This window comes from Nelusetta ayraudi, unplaced genomic scaffold (assembly GCF_046127955.1).
Source record: "Nelusetta ayraudi isolate G7.1 ecotype Tasmania unplaced genomic scaffold, CSIRO-AGI_Nayr_v1 ptg000052l, whole genome shotgun sequence".
NCBI lineage: Eukaryota > Metazoa > Chordata > Actinopteri > Tetraodontiformes > Monacanthidae > Nelusetta > Nelusetta ayraudi.
The window spans coordinates 4,880,421-4,896,797 of NW_027466102.1; the positions used below are offsets into that span (position 1 = coordinate 4,880,421).

Consider the following 16,377-nt stretch of genomic DNA (forward strand, 5'->3'; position numbering starts at 1 on the left):
ACATATCTATACATTTATACATCTATCTGTAGATATGTAATTATCTGTATGTATGTATATATGCATGTATGTATGTATGTATGTACAGTATGTATGTATGTATGTACAGTATGTATGTATGTATGTATGCATGGAGGCATATATGTACTGTATGTATGTACAGTATGTATGCATGTATGTATGTATGTATGCATGTATGCATGCGTATATGTATGTATGTACAGTATGTATGTATGTATGTACTGTATGTATGCATGCATGCATGTATGTACAGTATGTATGTATGCATGCAGGCATATATGTATGTATGTACAGTATGCATGTATGTATGTATGTATGTATGTATGTATGTATGTATGTACAGTATGTATGTATGTATGTATGTACATTATGTATGTATGTATGTACAGCATGTATGCATGTACAGTATGTATGTATGTATGTATGTACAGTATGTATGTATGTATGTATGTATGTATGTACAGTATGTATGTATGTATGTATGTACAGTATGTATGTATGTATCTATCTCATTTGTTGAATGAAAAAAGCATCTTTCAGGATAAAATAAATGTTGCATCGAGCTCACAATTCATTTGTGGCAATAAAAGACGTGAATGCAAAACTAATCCACTGGATTTTGTGATCTGTAACAGGTGCGGTGCAATTTATTCTACTCCACCTCTACTGCGACCTTAATTCAAAGCCTGTCTGTATTCCGTGCAAGCAAATTCTTTCGCCACCTCTCCTTCACTCACTCTGGGTCTCAGGATCGCATGCGCGATAGCGTCTTGGAATAAAGGTGAAGTTTGCACCGCGTTTGCAGGTTGCCAGTTCTTTGCAGAGCCTCACACCTACTGACAAGTTGCAAATTAGTCAGGGGCGAGTGTCTCTGGAGGACCTGGAGAGAGAGGGGGGGGGAATCCGAGCTAGAAAGAGCCCTGGCGCTGATGATTGAACGAGCAACGTTCTGGTGATGCAATGACAGCTGCGCCTCCATGTCAACCGAAGACCTACAATATGCTAAGCTAGGTTAAAAGGTCAATTTTTAGGTAATTTCCTCTTTTGCTTCAAAGCTAAAAAAAAAACAACCAAAAAACCAAAAGTTGGCTAATTGATCCCGAGTGGCTGCTCTGCTGGAGTCTGACAAGAAAATCAAAGCTTTGGAAATGGAGCCTCTGGCGATGGAAGAGAGATTTTCACAGGTAGTATAGTGTTCCCAACATATGAATACACAATTTGTACCTTTTGTGTTTTCTGTGAGTTGTGTGACAATGAAAGTTCTGAATGCTGCTCTACACTTTTTTTTTCTGAGGTCGTTCTTCTAAAGGAGATGTGAATTCTTACAATACACGGCTGTTGTCGAGAAAAATGTTTTCGGGCCCCGTTAAGATTTTAAGGTTTAGCTACATCAGAGGCACACAAATGGAAATTATTTTGTTGTTTCTTGTGAATAAGACAAAACAGGAAAACTGAATTCTTGTAGTTCTTCTGGACGTGTTGCCAGGGGGCGTCGTCCTGCTGAATCGTCTGCGCAATACAGTGAATCAAAAATGCGTGAGGCGTCCGAAGACGTTTTTTTCCCACCACTGTATTGTCTCGCGCAGCGCCGAGTGTTATTGTTTTTTTTACAAATGATACACAACTTAAACTGCAGCAACCATACGTAATATCCTGTGGTACAGTTTTGTCTCACGCACTTCCGCCGGGCACAACATCGTGACAACCTCCTATGAACAGAGGTGCACAACAAACGTTGCTGGTGATAAGACAACATAATACATAACACAACACTTGATGCGACAAGTAAAAAACGGCTTACTGAAGTCACGAGCCCCGACTTACCGGTTCAGTGCAAAGGCGTAGTGGAACTTTACGTGGGGGTGCGCCACGGGGTCAAAGGTCGGGAGCTTCTCCAGAGTCTCCACCAGCTTCACGATGGACTCGTAATCCTAGATGACAAAACCAGAACTCGGTCACCGAGCGGCGAGCGCACCCCTGGCCGACAACCCCCCCCCCCTCCCCCTGATCCCGCAACTCCCACAAACAATGTTTCTGCTATCTGTCCACATAGTAACTATACCCAAGGAGCGCTAAATAATTCACGCCGTCCTTGACGCCTGTTGTTCAAATGAATCATTTATGAGGATCGAGAGCTGCTTGTGCTGAGTGGGAAGAATTCGGACTGGCGAGTGCCGCGCCAGAGGAGCGGAGCGAGTAAGCAACGTTTGAGACGGGCGGACGCTCAAGGTCGGAGACATGATCGTCCGTCCTGTTGTACGTCCACTTTGAGCAAACTCGTTGTTTACCACGTGAGTCTGGCAGCGTTATATTTAGCCTGTGAGATCAAGCGGGTTTGAATTGAATGCAGCTTGACTTTTAGAACATCTGGTAGGTTAAAGGTTAAGTGTGTAATATTTGGAGATCTTGCAGAAGAAACGGTTACATTTCAGATTGCAGCGTCTTTCACTGCCCCCTCCTGAGCTTGCCAGTGAGCTACGGTGGCCTGCGCACCCAAAACCTGTATACCTAGTCCACCTTCTTCTTTGTTGCAGCCCTCCACCTCTGTCTCCCAGGCTTGCCAGCGACCTACCTGGCCTGCCCACACAGACCTGGATACCTCATCTACATTCTTCGAACTTGGTTTGTGTGAGGACGCGAGTGTTCATCCTAATTAAGAAACGTGCTGTCAGGTGGGCTGGATAGAAATATGGCGGTGCGACTAACTGGGAGCAAGACCCTTGACATATGTATATTCTTATACCTAAACGAGAACCATTTCAAGGGTAGAAAAAACAAATTACATATATTGTACAGCGAGTATCCACTGTTATTAATGTATTTATGGACAGTATATTAAGCTTTTCCCAATGTAAAAATGTTAAAGCCAGGCCAAATATTACACACTGAACCTTTAAGATACTTCTCTGAAAGAAAACGTCAGGCTTCCTTAGAAATATGACAATGCAAGAAGGCAGCTAACTTGGAGCAAGACCCTTGGTCTATGTATATTCTCATATATATACATACGAGAACCATTTTAAGGCCAGGAAAACCAAATATCTTTTCTTGTACTGCAAGTATACACCGTTATTAATGTATCCATGGGCAGTATATTAAGCTTATAAATATATAATATATAATATAAATCAAGCAGAATTTTACACACTTGACCTTTAATATCTATCCAGACAAAACAACAACATTCTAACAATGTTTTTAAGAATGAGATTTATTTCTCCCGTTCATTCGGTGAAACGGCAGTAAGCAAAACTTCTCGCGCACAAAAAAAATGATTCAACCCATTCGACGCTACGGCAGGCAGTGCAGGTGTACCTGGATGTCCCTGTAGGTCAGCAGCAGGTTGATGACGATGTCGACCGAGAGGCACTCCACGTTGTCCAGCCGCTGCTGGATGCGGCTCAGCTCGGCGGCCAGCTCCATGCCCGTGTAGAGCTCCCGGGCTTTGCGGATCTCGTTCAGGATCGTCTCCCGGAAGTACTGGCTGCGAAAGGGGCGAGACGGCAGAGGTCTCAGTCACAAATTGAATTGTACTGATTCAATGGATGGATAGAGATGGATGACAACGATAGACTACCTACCACCTCGGCAGACATTTTTTGCAGTTGCGGCTATATTTGACTAACAAAACTGACGTTGAGTGAATTGTTTACAACTTTCAAAACTGGTTGCATTTCAAAGTGGCTGTGAAGTGCTTTTGCAGCCACAAATTACTGTGTAATTTTTTCTCAGGAAGCCTGCCTGACAGCATGTTTCGTATTTCGGCCACTGTCAGGCAGGCTTGCTTAAAGAAATGGCGGTGCAAGATGGCAGCTAAATAGGACCAAGGCCCTTGCTGCTCTGTGTATGTTCTTATATGAGCACCGTTCTAAGGGTAGGAAAACTGACGTCGTCGGCAGGCGGCCGCCACATAGGCTAAGTCCCGCAAACGCTGCTTGCAGCTTTAAGTTTTAATTGTTCTGTCAGTATAAACTGTTCAAATGTATTTATTTGCAGTATGTTAACCTTTTACCAATATAAAAATCATAAATCAAGCCAAATTTTACACACTGGACCTTCAAGTATATCAGAGCTTCTTATTGGCCTTTGGGCTGTTCTGTTCCCTTTACGAGTAAAAGGCAGAGTGGTCACAGCCAATCATCTGCCTCCACTTAACCCTCTACTCTGCATCCTCTCCACAAATCTCCTCCCTGCTCTTCCTCCAGGTCTCCAGGTCCCAACCTCAGCATCCTTCCACTGATATATTCACCGTCTCCTGCAGACCACCTCAGTCTGGCCTCTCTGGCTTAACCTCGAAAACATCTAACATGCTCCCGCTGTCCCTTGGATGAACTCCTTCCTGATCCTGTCACATCCCGGTCACTGCCGACGCGAGGCCCAACATTTTAACCTCTGCAACCACCAGCTCTGCCTCCTCTGCCACTGTCTAGAAGCCATATATTTAGTTTATCCAAGCAAAAGGTTACAATCCTGCAAAAAAAAAAAACAACCTCATGCTCTCTCTCTCCAAATGTCTTTAGCAGTGTACGCACAGGTTTTTGCAAAAACGCTGCAGGTAAAATGTGCTTCCACTTAATCTCACAGGAGCCAGAGCCATTACAGGACATATTTATTTATATATCTTCGCATAAACGGCACGACTCTCCTCCATCATCGCAGATCCGGACCTCGGCTGAAAATCCATCGACGGCCGCGCTGAAAACACTTCTGCTTACACACTCGCTCTCGGGGTGAAATGAAAGTGCCCACATTTTATCTTTCCTGGCTGTTAAAAACCTGAGTCACACTTCCTGGAGCCGAGCCGCAGCGAGCAGCCTCTTGCCGTTGGCTGCTGGCAGGAGACACTAGAACACTGCTCATGCAACTGAGGAGGCCATTATTATTATCATTACAATGAGATATAAATTTCAACTGCATTGTAAAATAAGGGGGAATTACGAGGTGTAATTCTGTCAGTTGTTGCGATGCGCGAACATGATGGATATGGCGCGCAGCGTGCTTTGTTAGTCGTTAGCAAGAGCGCTTTGAATGGATGACGCACCCTTTGGTTTCTTCAACTAATTCCCTTTCTCTCGTATGAAAAGGCTTCCTTTGTCCGTTAAAGGGCCGAAATGCCCAAGTCCAGTGTTCAATAAAATCATCCTGCTTCCTCTGTTCAGTCCCGTACAGCAGAAAGACTTCATTATGATGAGGCTTAAGGTAATGTGTTTTTTTTTCCCCCCTCCTGATTTATCACGTTTTGCCTCATTTTGAATCGGTGAATACTTCAGTGAGTTATTAGGCTCTGATTTATTAGAGTGGATTTTCGAGGACCGTTTATGAGGAGTTTCTGTTCTGTCTGAAATATGCAGAAGCAGGACCAGGACATTGCTAAAGCTTAAGGCTAAATAAAGTAGCTACATTCAATGCATAAGCTTCTCTGTGAGCCATAAAAGATAAACACTAATCCACAGCCAAGTATAAAAAGACACATAAGGGTTCTGTAGATATCTATAAGAGTGGGAAAAAAGTTTTTGGACACCCTTAATACTCAAACTTCAAACTCAATCCCAATTATTGTCATTAAATATTTGCGAGACGATATTTTTGTGTTTCAAGGGTTTTGGCTGCATCAGAAGCGCACAGACAAAGGAAATAGTTTTGTTGTTTATTATTAGGCGATATATTAAAAGATGACAACTAAATTATTCTGGTTCTTGTACCTGTTTTGCAAGGGATAGTGACTTTCAAGCTGGATGGAACAGTGGACGTGCAACATGTGGGTAAATGTCGGTGACTGCACTTGGAAGTTCAGCGAAACACACAGTATCACACAAATGCAAAAGATGTTCACAAATTTTTTTCTACCACTGTATTATCATGATGGTTGGCTGTGTTGGCTCCATATGTAACACAGTTTTTGGAGAACTGCCATGGTGTATGCTGGCTATTTAGTTAAAATTGTATAAAAACGTTAATCACATTGGCAATTTTACTTTTTCCAGGTATAATCACCAAGTAGTGACAAAAAACCCAGACACGCTAACACAACCTCACCACCTTTGGAGCCCAAACTCATTCTGGCAGAATCGCTCCGCGTCTGTGTGTGTGTGTGTGTGTGTGTGTGTGTGTGAGAGACTGAAGCACTGCAGGCTACTTACTGCGAGCTGGCCTGCGACACCTTGAGCAGCTGGATGAAGCGGTCGAGCAGCGGCATGCAGATGGGGCCCAGCAGCATCTCGAAGCTGGGCTGCATCAGCTCGGTCAGGCCCTTCATCAGGCTGCTCTCGCAGCAGTACACCTTGTTGTGGGGCGTCACCATGTAGGGGATGAAGTTGTAGTTGGCCGAGCAGGTCTGTGGACGGAGGAGACGGGACGGTTGAGGAAAAAAGAGGAGTTGCGCGTGCATTTGCGGTTTAGAAAGCAAGTTTATCATCTACTGCGAACTCAGTTAGTTAGGTAAAAAAATAATAATAAACAATTTTTTTTGTTTAGAATTGAGATCAAGATTCTATATATTTTCTATATTATCTATTCCATAAACATTGATCACACTTATTGTCCGTAACAAAAGAATAGGACACAGAACGTAATAGTACTTCATGAAAGATTGGCACATCAACTCTGGTCATCGCACGCAGTCGTAGCTGCAACATCTGACGGTAAAAAAGAAGCAAAAAGAAAAAAAAAGAAAAGAAAAAAGATGAAGAGAGAGGTACTCAAGCTTCCTTAGCGTACACCGGAGTAGAATAAAACTGTTCTTTTTCTGAATCGGTCAACATTTTCCGACTTCAGCGAGTCTTTACAGCTTTGTCAAATTGTGCACTGTGGCAATGTTTGGAGGTGGTACAACTATACATTTGTAGCATTTCCTCGCGATGTTGCGATTAAGCCGAAACAATCTTTGCGTGCAACGCTCTTCTGACGCGGGTCGTCTTCTCTGAAACTGAATCCCTTTTCCGTCACAAGGACAGTGTTTTTTTGTTTTTTTGTTGGTCATACGCTTGGCTGAACAAATCTTCTGTTCAAAGCATTTTCACACGTTTACAGACTTATGTTCTGCATCACGTGGCAGGCACATTGTTGTGTTGTCACATAGGAGCGCTTGTTGGTGTCCTGAATGAAAACGTTGCAGGAAAAAATAGAAGCGCTTCTTTTCTTGCAGCCGATGTCCCGAATGAAGAAAACGTGCCCGAATCGTCACCATTCAGAACGGTCGCAATTTTATTATTTTTTTTACGATTAATGGTGCAGCCCGACAGGTGGGTCACAGAAATACTGACCGACCCCGGTAAACTGCAAACAGCCTGTTTCTAACGTTGAGAATTCAGCCTCACTTTTTAAATGTTGCATTTTGCAGCTGCTGCAAATGGTGAAACCTCACTTTTATTTAAAGGGAGGAAGCGGTTTTGCTGGAGGAAGTCTGAAGTGTTTCCCCTCCGAGATGGTTTTTGTTTTGCTTGGTGTGTTTTTTTTGCACGAGCCTCTGGCTGTGATCTGCCTGCACAGGCAGCAGCCTCGCTAAGCCGCTGTCTTCAGTGAGCAGCCGGCAGCTGCGATGAAGTAGTTCCCCTCAACACCAAAGCCTTGTGGAAGCGGCGAAACAAACACTCCAGTTTAGTCACTAGCTACAGATACTTAGAAACTACAAACATGCTAAGCTGGCGATCTTCGCTGTGTCTTTTGTTTGTTCAATGTAAGTTCAGTGTCATTCTTTTCATTAGCATTACATTGATTAATTTAAAGAGGTTTATTGTGAATTTGAAGTTTGTTTAATAGTATTTGAATCGTTTAACACTTTACTTGACAGAAAGGTATTTTCTTGAGAACTATTTGGCAAAAATTACTTGGCATTCAGCAGATCCTGCAACTTAAGGAAAGGCAGAAATAAACTGCTTTGAATGCAACTTTGCATCCAGTGTGGCTCCAGTACAGACCCCAGATCCAAACACAATGTTTATCTTTTGTTTGCATATTTGTTTCTTTGAGCTCCAGTATCAGGATCCGGTATCATCGTGCAAGGCCTTGTGCAAGCGTCAACACGCGAAGCGCAGCCTTTTATTTCATGCATGCAAACTGTTGCCGCTCCGTCCGTGCATACGCTATATTAGCGTGGAGGAACAAAAGCATTCGACTGATGCATTCAAAACATTTGTTTCTCCTGCGAATGCAAGAAGAAGAAAAAAAAAAGGTCCGGGGAACGCAAAATTGTGACAGAGCGACAAATTTGCACACGTAAAAATGGCACCTGCGCCCTTCTGCCACGTGCACGCCAGCGCTGAGCAAATAAGGAAAGTGCTGCGCGGCGTTTCGTGCAAAAGACGGGGATGAAAAGAGAGAAAGACGGCGACGTCCTGAAGAGACGAGACGCGGCAGCGGCCTCTTTCAAGGGGAGCTATTCCCAGAGTGTGCGGCGGTGCACACACAACACAGCGCGAGCGGAGTATTCCGAGGGCGGTTGGGCTGTTACCCAGCTGCATCCTGACGGCTTGAACAATATTCTAGCGCCGTTTCAGGTTCTGCAGCCGCCTCGTCGAGTCAAGAGCGAGAGAAAAGCAGCTCTCTCTCGCTGCCAGGGGTGAAAAAAAAAAAGGGAAGTGAAAGGAGGGTGAAGCAGCAAAAACCATCGGCTGGTGAGTATGGAGGACTAAAAGTGCCAAAATGAAATAGATAGATCGTAAAATACTTAGTATGTATGTATCATTAATACATATTACTGAATATTACTTCATTTTATGTACAAAAACATGTCATCATTTTGTGACGTATTCTATTTTATCTGTCAAACTCGCCGACCAAAGTTGGAAGGTGGATCCGAACACCTCATTGGTCGCCCTGCACATCAAGTCACAGAATATTGCTTCCAGATAATGGACTGGTGCAGAGCTACTGAACATATTCAAACTCTGCAAGGTCAAAAATATCTCTGGAGATATTCTGGTGAATGCCTTTTTCTTTTTTTTTTTTTTAAAGATGATGACTACTTCTTCTACTTGTTTATGTTTGGAAAGACTTCAGACCAAAGCAGTGGATCAGACTAGATTTGCCCCACCCTCTTACTTTGATGGGCGAGTTTGGCAGAAAAAAAAAAAATCATTAAGTGCCACAACACAGGAGCGTGGAATAATTAATTCCATTCAAAGTAATTACATACACTACCATTCAAAAGTTTGGGGTCAGGCTCTCATTTTTGCACTGAACTCCATGATAACCAGCTTCATGAAATAATCTACTGGAATGCTCTTAGAACATTACTAGTGCAGGGAAATCAGTCAGGATGCGGCAGTTGCTGCCTTGAATGTCGAATTCAATCTAATATGCGGCCGTCATTACAAAAGTTCAATGTTTTAAATCTGCGATAAAAAGTGTAAACATTTCCGAAAACAAAGCTTTGCATTATCATCACACTTAGTTGCGTGTGCTAAACGAAGCATGGTTGATATATTTACGACTAAAACAGCCTACTTTTGGTGTGTCCACACAGAAGATTGCACACTTGGAATTCTATCAATCACTTTTAATTAGACAAGGGAAATGGGTCTTCATCAAACACTTAAATGCTTGCATACTTGTTAAGCACATCTTGAGATGGGGGGGCGACACGGTGGCGCAGTGGTTAGCGCTGCCGCCTCACAGCAAGAAGGTCGTGGGTTCAATTCCGGGGCCCGGACCTGGGACCTTTCTGTGTGGAGTTTGCATGTTCTCCCTGTGTCTGCACGGGTTCTCTCCGGGTTCTCCACCGTCCTCCCACACTCCAAAAACGTGCATTTGAGGTCAATTGAACACTCTAAATTGTCTGTAAGGGTGCATGTGAGTGTGACTCTCTGGGTGAATTCCAATTCCTCCCTTAACCCTCAATCTCAAAAATGCACGCTCCCGCAAGTGCTGTCCCGATTCTAAGAATGTCAAGTTGAGGGACAAGATTAAGGGCTGAATCGCCCTCAATATTGAGATTCTCCGGCACCACCCTTGGGAGTAAGGGCTACCCAGAAGGCATTACGTATTTTCGAAAAATGGCGATGAAAAAAGCGAGCTACAAATGGAAGTATTTTCTTAGTTAATAAAGTTATAAATATTACAAAACCATTTCATTGTCTTAATTTAAGACTTTTTTATGGATTATTAACATCGTTGTTGCGTAACATTTTAAATTTTTTTTACTTTACGATGCTTGTCAGCCGGACCGGCTTCACGTTACTTGTATACCTCGTTGTGTAGCGACGGAGGACTTCTTCTTTTTCGTTGTCTTTTTCTTCTTCTCCTTCTTCTTCGTCGTCGGAGTCTTCTTGACAGACTGGACGTAGCTTTGGCGTAAGGCCGCCCCCCACAGTCTGAAGACGTAACTGCACTTAAGGGTTGTCCCATTTCTAAGTCACAAGATACCCTTACACTTATATTTGAGGGCCAAGATTGAGGGCCAAAGATTGAGGGTTAAGGCCGAGGGTTGAGATTGGGGAGTTAAGGGAGGAATTGGAATTGGCCCTCTAAGTGGCCCTGCGATGAACTGGCGACTTGTCCAGGGTGTCACCCTGCCATCGACAGCTGGGAGAGGCTCCAACAGACCCTCGTGACCCTGATCTCAGGAAGAAGCGGGTATGGAAAATGAATGAATGAATGGTTAGAATGGAGTTCAATGCAGAAATGACTCAGCGACCTAAAAAATTTGGTAGCAGAAGTTTTTTTTAATTTTTTTTTTAACATAAATAGTAATAAATTATACATTTCATTAATCAGTTACACAGTAAGTAAATTTTTTTTTTTTTAATTTTGGCCCTTTTAGCCCTCCACACGTGAGCACTTCCCTCCCGCACGACCCCAGCTCGTGACCTTCACCGGTCGTGCGTTGAGTCGACACCCAAAGTTGACGTTCAGACGGCAGGTTTGTCTGCTCGGGTTTACTGGCATAAACGGGAGTTTTATTCTGCGACGGACAGAAGCACGTGCCGGTGTGATTTCCATAAATGTGACTTGAATGGGAGAGGTCATCCTGGCGAATGAGTCACCCGGCTTCTCAGCCACACTGACGGCCCATCTTTCGGACCCCCAGCAGGGACCTATCGGATCGGCGTGGCAGTTCATTTGCCTTAAACGGAGGCACGTGCTGCTGCTTGTTCACTGGAGAAGCTGCTTTGGTTTTTTTTCCTTCCCTGCGAGCTCCAGGAAACGGCATTTTGAACGTGCATGAACGTGCACGAATGCACACCAGGGGAAATGTGCGCACAATCGCAGTAACAGGGCACGCAAATCCGTGACACAAGCAGTGGATTTAACCACACTGTGCAGCGCGTGCACAGTAAGAGCGCCACCACATGCACGTCTGGGTACTGCACGATTTGTGATATTTGCCCCTTTCAACCAGACTCGACGGGGTTTCATTTGGCTTTTTATAGAGTCCTCTTCAAGTCGCTGAATTATTTTGACCGCAGACTGACGGAGGAAATTGCCGGTGGTTTACGCCCACGGGAAAAAAATGGTGCCAAGCCGGTGTGGTGTAGTTATTAGAAAAGGAAATGCAAAAGCCAATTACATTAAGACAGAGTGCTTTATAAAAAAAATGATGATGTGTTTGTTTTTCTTGTGTAATCATGGAGGAAGCATCTTTTCTCATGCAAAACTGCAGCGCAACTCTTCACCACAAGGGCAGTTTGGGTAGGTAACACGCTTGGGAGCTAAACCTACCTGTGTGCCTTTGAGCATTGACCAGTATTGTGCACAAAGACATGACATTCAAGAAGTAGGTATGCGGGGAAAGCACAGATGTTGCAAAGACCTGCCAAGCGAGGAGTCTCCATTGAGCGAATTGATAGCGATTAATGGCGGCTAGGCTACGCAAAGCAGTGGTCTTCAACCCCCGGTCTGTGGGTCATTTGGTGCCGGGCCGCGCAGAAAGAATAAATAACTTATATTACTTCCATTTTATTTATTAGCAGAGTCTGAACAATGTTTTATTTTGAAAAAATTAGTGGAAAAAAAGCCTTTGGAAAGTTTCTTTGCAAAGGGGGACAAGGCCCAATGAGGAGACAGAGGAAAACCCACGACTTCCAGGAAAAAACAAAGTTGCATTTTACGGACGATACCAGTGGTTCGCCTTAAAACACGGATTTGATCTCGACAGGAGACCCCGACGCGCTAAGCCCACCCTTGATAATATGCGGTAGCCGGGTCTATAATGACTTAATAAAGACTTCAAAATTGCTTCGGCACTTGGGGACCAAGCAACCTGTTATTTATAATAACAAGCATTTAGAGTATTTTGAAAGAAAGAAATTATTATATTATTATTATTATTTATTATATTTTGAAAATACCACAGTTTTTACGGCGGCCATATCATGCCCTTTTGTTGTATTTAACCAGCACACCGTAAAGGCCGGTCCCTGAAAATATTGCCTGACATTAAACCGGTCCTTGGCGCAAAAAAGGTTGGCGACCGCTGATGTAAAGAATTTTGCAATTTCCAATCAACCAATTCAAAAGAACAAGGCCCCGTGAGTTGAATTATTGTACGTCTGTTTTGTTTTATGATTTCATAACAGACATCGGTCACGAGAGGTGCATCACTCAGAAGTTTCTCTTCAACAGCAGCACAATTGACTGATGTAAAAGTGCAGAGTCGGTTAAGTGGTCCGCAGAGGCAACACAAAGAGCGGTGGAACAAAAGGCGCTAAGTGCATGAGGGAAGATTAGACACGCGGGCGGCCAACGATAATCAGCTCTTGGGCGTCAGTGGCGGAGGTCGGCAGGTTCCACGCGGCGCAGGGCCGCTTGCCTCTGCTCTGCAAAGCCACTTAAGTCGGCTGAGCTTCTCATCTCGCTCCTGACAACAAGCAGCCCTCCTGCTGCTGCTGCTGCTGCTGCTGCTGATCTTCCACCTCAATCACACCAGCGTCAACGTGGCTCACCACGTTCGGACTGAACCCCAGAATTAATCCTTTGTGACCTTTTAGCCCTGGTATGTGCAGGTGTGCAGAAACCTGGACCTGTAACGGCTGCATGACTGCACTCAAACATGTATTTTTTTATTCACCTCAACACTTATTTATATTTCAATTAGCGATGCCCCAAACTGATATTGGGAATCGGTAACGGTATTGGTACGATACTGGACAAAATTACAGTAACGGATATGGATTACGGATATCGGAATGTGCAGAAGAAACTTTCCGATCCGATCCCGCGGCAGTTCACAACACCTCTAATCATCCTAATATTGATGCTTTTGATATGGTTATCCAGAACGAATGCACCTTGCAAATAAGCTATTTCCAAGGAAGTTAAGGTGGTAAGATGGTATCGGTATCGGCAGATATTCAAGGTAAAGTATTGGTATCGCAAATCAAAAGGAGGTATCAAGTCATCCCTAATTTCAATGTTATGTAAATAATTTGTAAATCATCCAATAATTGTCCATAAAATGTCAATATCTTGCTTTTCCTTTCTTACACTATAGGAACGTATGTATATATATATATATATATATATGTATATATATATATATATATGTATATGTATATATATATATATATATATATATATATATATATGTATATATATATATATATATATATATATATATATATATATATATATATATATATATATGTATATATACATATACATATACATATACATATATATACACATATACATATACATATATTAATTTTTTTTGTCTTTGCACTATATGTTGCTTAATTATGCAAATTTCCCCAATGTGGGATAAATAAAGGTATTCTATTCTTTTCTGTACTCAAGAAAAGTAATGCCACCCAATCCCGATTCCCCCTTTGACCCGACCCCTCCCTCAGAATTTACACCTTCCCGTAAAGGGCCTGGATGTCCCAGTCCACAGGGGTGGGGTGAAGTGTGAGGGCGAACCGGGCCTTTAAATTTTCCAGGACTTCCTGATGGAGGCCTACGAGGTATTTCCCAGACAAGATGATTCCCCTACACCAGCACAGGTCACATGAGCTGGAACGAAGTGAAGCGCTCCTCTTTTAGAACGAGTCAGTCTTCAGTCTTATTACCACTAATGCAGTGCCAGCTAGCGAGCCTGGGACGACTTGACACGGAGAAAATTTCTTGGGTAAGAAGCACTGACAAAAGAAAACCATCTTATCCATAATGATTTTTTTTTTTGGGGGGGGGGGGGGGGGGGGGGTTGTTCCTTTGTGTGCCCTGGTTTGTGTTCTTGAAAATAATCCCGGCAAAATAAAATCTGTTGACGCATCTCAAAATCTTGCGCCACCAGTTGAAATAAAATCTAGATTTTCTGATGTCACAGGAAGCACAGGCGGCTGGTGAACAAACTGTGGTTTTTCAAACACAGACAAGAGCCACGTCTTCCTTGGTACATGATGTTCTCACCCCCCTTTTTTTTTTCTAACTTAAGCGGCAGTCAGGAAGAACGATAATTTGAGTAAAATATTCGGTTGACACCTTTTTATGCAGACCAAGTCTGTGTGGTCGCTGTAATTCATGAGGGATGTCAGCTGCGAAAGGAGGAAAAAGAAAGTCCTCGTAACTAAGGAGTAAAACTCTATATGCATATTTCTTTTACATTTTTACAAGAACGGCATTTACAATGGCAGAGAGCCGCGGAAAAGGAAATCAGCGGCGAGGCGCGGAAAGCAGAAGGTGTTAGAAGCGAGGAAAGAAAAAAAGAAAAAAGCATATTGTCTGCGCACGACGTGCGAGCAACGGGTGAGAAATGCGTGAAAGGCAAAAGAAGGGGGAGGGGACGAAAGAAGAAGTAGAAAAAAGAAATATAAAGAAATGCTTTGTGTACTCACAGTGTTTTTCTGGCAAATGATCTCCTGAAAGACAAAGGCACAAGCAGGCACAATTAGTGATTTGACCAACAACGCAGTGATCCAGGTGCAGCTCTTTTATTCGTTTTCCTGAATGGATAAAGGATTAAATGACAAGCACAGCCTCGGACGCAGGGACATCTCGTCAAAGGCGGGAAAAGTCAGGCGGTGCAGCAACGGGGGGGGTGGGTACATTTGACACGATAGGGGTTTTCGGTTACAAAGGAAACTGCTGAATGCGAATGACGCAGGCCGACGATGAATGATTCCTTTCTGGGTGAGATCAGCACGCCGTGCAACCTGGAAGCTGGCGGCGCGAGGCCTCCGTCCGCCGCGCGGCTCTCACAAGCCGCCGCCCACGTCTGGACGCGCGAGAGTCCGGCCGCGCGAGAGTCGAGGTCGGCGCGCCCGTCAAACGACCCTTTCGCTTGCTGCGAAACGTGTGAGGCGGGCGCCAGCAGCTTGGGAAAAAAAATGCGAAAACGAGCGTCGGCCTGCTTGACCTTTGACCTCTCTCTCTTCGCTCTCCTGTCACCTGCAGTGCTTATTCGAGCCAACGCGTTAGAAGAAGCAGTTGTTTCTAAAAGCGTGCTGATACTTGCGGTTTTAAGAAAGAAAAAAAAAAAAAAACCAAAAAACACTAAACGCTACAGGAAAAACCTATTTCCTGCCTCCAAAGGGGCTGGTCGACTTTATTGGTCCAGTAAACAGTCATTAGAGGCTTTCTAGATAACCACCCAGCCGGGGCCTCGTCTCACTTTCCCACTTTATGACTCCAAAGAAATTGCGTCGGCAGTTTTTTTTTTCCCTTCCTTCTTCTTCTTCTTCCACATAACATACACGCAAGGCAGCCTGGCTTTCAACAATGCATTTGTGCAGAATGGCTCCAAACTGAGCGATGATGGATACGATGATGGGACAACTGACAGGACGACGGCGCGGCCGCAGCGGTTTCATCAGAAAAAGGCTCCGCTAAGCAGTGGCTTCAGGAAATGCATTCGTTCAAAAGAAGGTTCTCAATATATGTGCGAGCAAGTTTTTTTTTTTTTCCTTTGTTGCTTTAGATGATACACCTGTCATTGTGTTAAATCCAGGTAATGAGACTTTTGACCGCGGTTGAGTGCACGCACGCACGCACGCACGGGTGCGAGTCTCGGGCAGTAAAAAAGGGGAAACTCGTGCTGCTCAAACGAGAGATCAAAAGGGAAACGCAGCCGAGAGAGGGAGGGAGGGAGGGGCTGTGGGGGGGGGGGCCGAGTGAGGTGCAGTTAGGCGACCGCAGAGTCAGCAGGACTGGCACCAGGACAGAGCACAAGGAGAGAGGGGTGGGGGGGGAGGAGGGTGTTCGGCTCTGTCAACTCATTTCTCACCCCTTTAATAAGAGCGCGCGGGGGGGGGGGGGTGAGTTCAGAATTTGCCCACTTTAATGGAAGCGGCAGCAGATTGTACAGAACGGCTGCAGTGCAGGGAATAAAGGCAGGCAGTGTTCCAATGCTTCGGGTCACCTAGAAGCAGCAGTTTGGGGTTCTTCTGGGTTTTTTTTAAAGATCAATGTTTCAAACTTCCA

General features: G+C 44.1%; 1 protein-coding gene across 2 annotated transcripts in view; it reads right to left on the reverse strand.

Annotated features, from left to right (window-relative positions):
* map3k5 (mitogen-activated protein kinase kinase kinase 5) overlaps positions 1-16,377 on the reverse strand; it is a 69,495-nt gene that overhangs the window by 37,544 nt on the left and 15,574 nt on the right. For both annotated transcript variants that reach the window (XM_076037640.1, XM_076037641.1), the window contains exons 3-6: positions 14,793-14,816; positions 6,162-6,355; positions 3,337-3,505; positions 1,846-1,952 (exon numbers count right to left, since the gene is read on the reverse strand). In XM_076037640.1, coding sequence (XP_075893755.1) covers positions 1,846-1,952; positions 3,337-3,505; positions 6,162-6,355; positions 14,793-14,816 — 494 coding nt within the window. The remainder of the gene's footprint in view (positions 1-1,845; positions 1,953-3,336; positions 3,506-6,161; positions 6,356-14,792; positions 14,817-16,377) is intronic.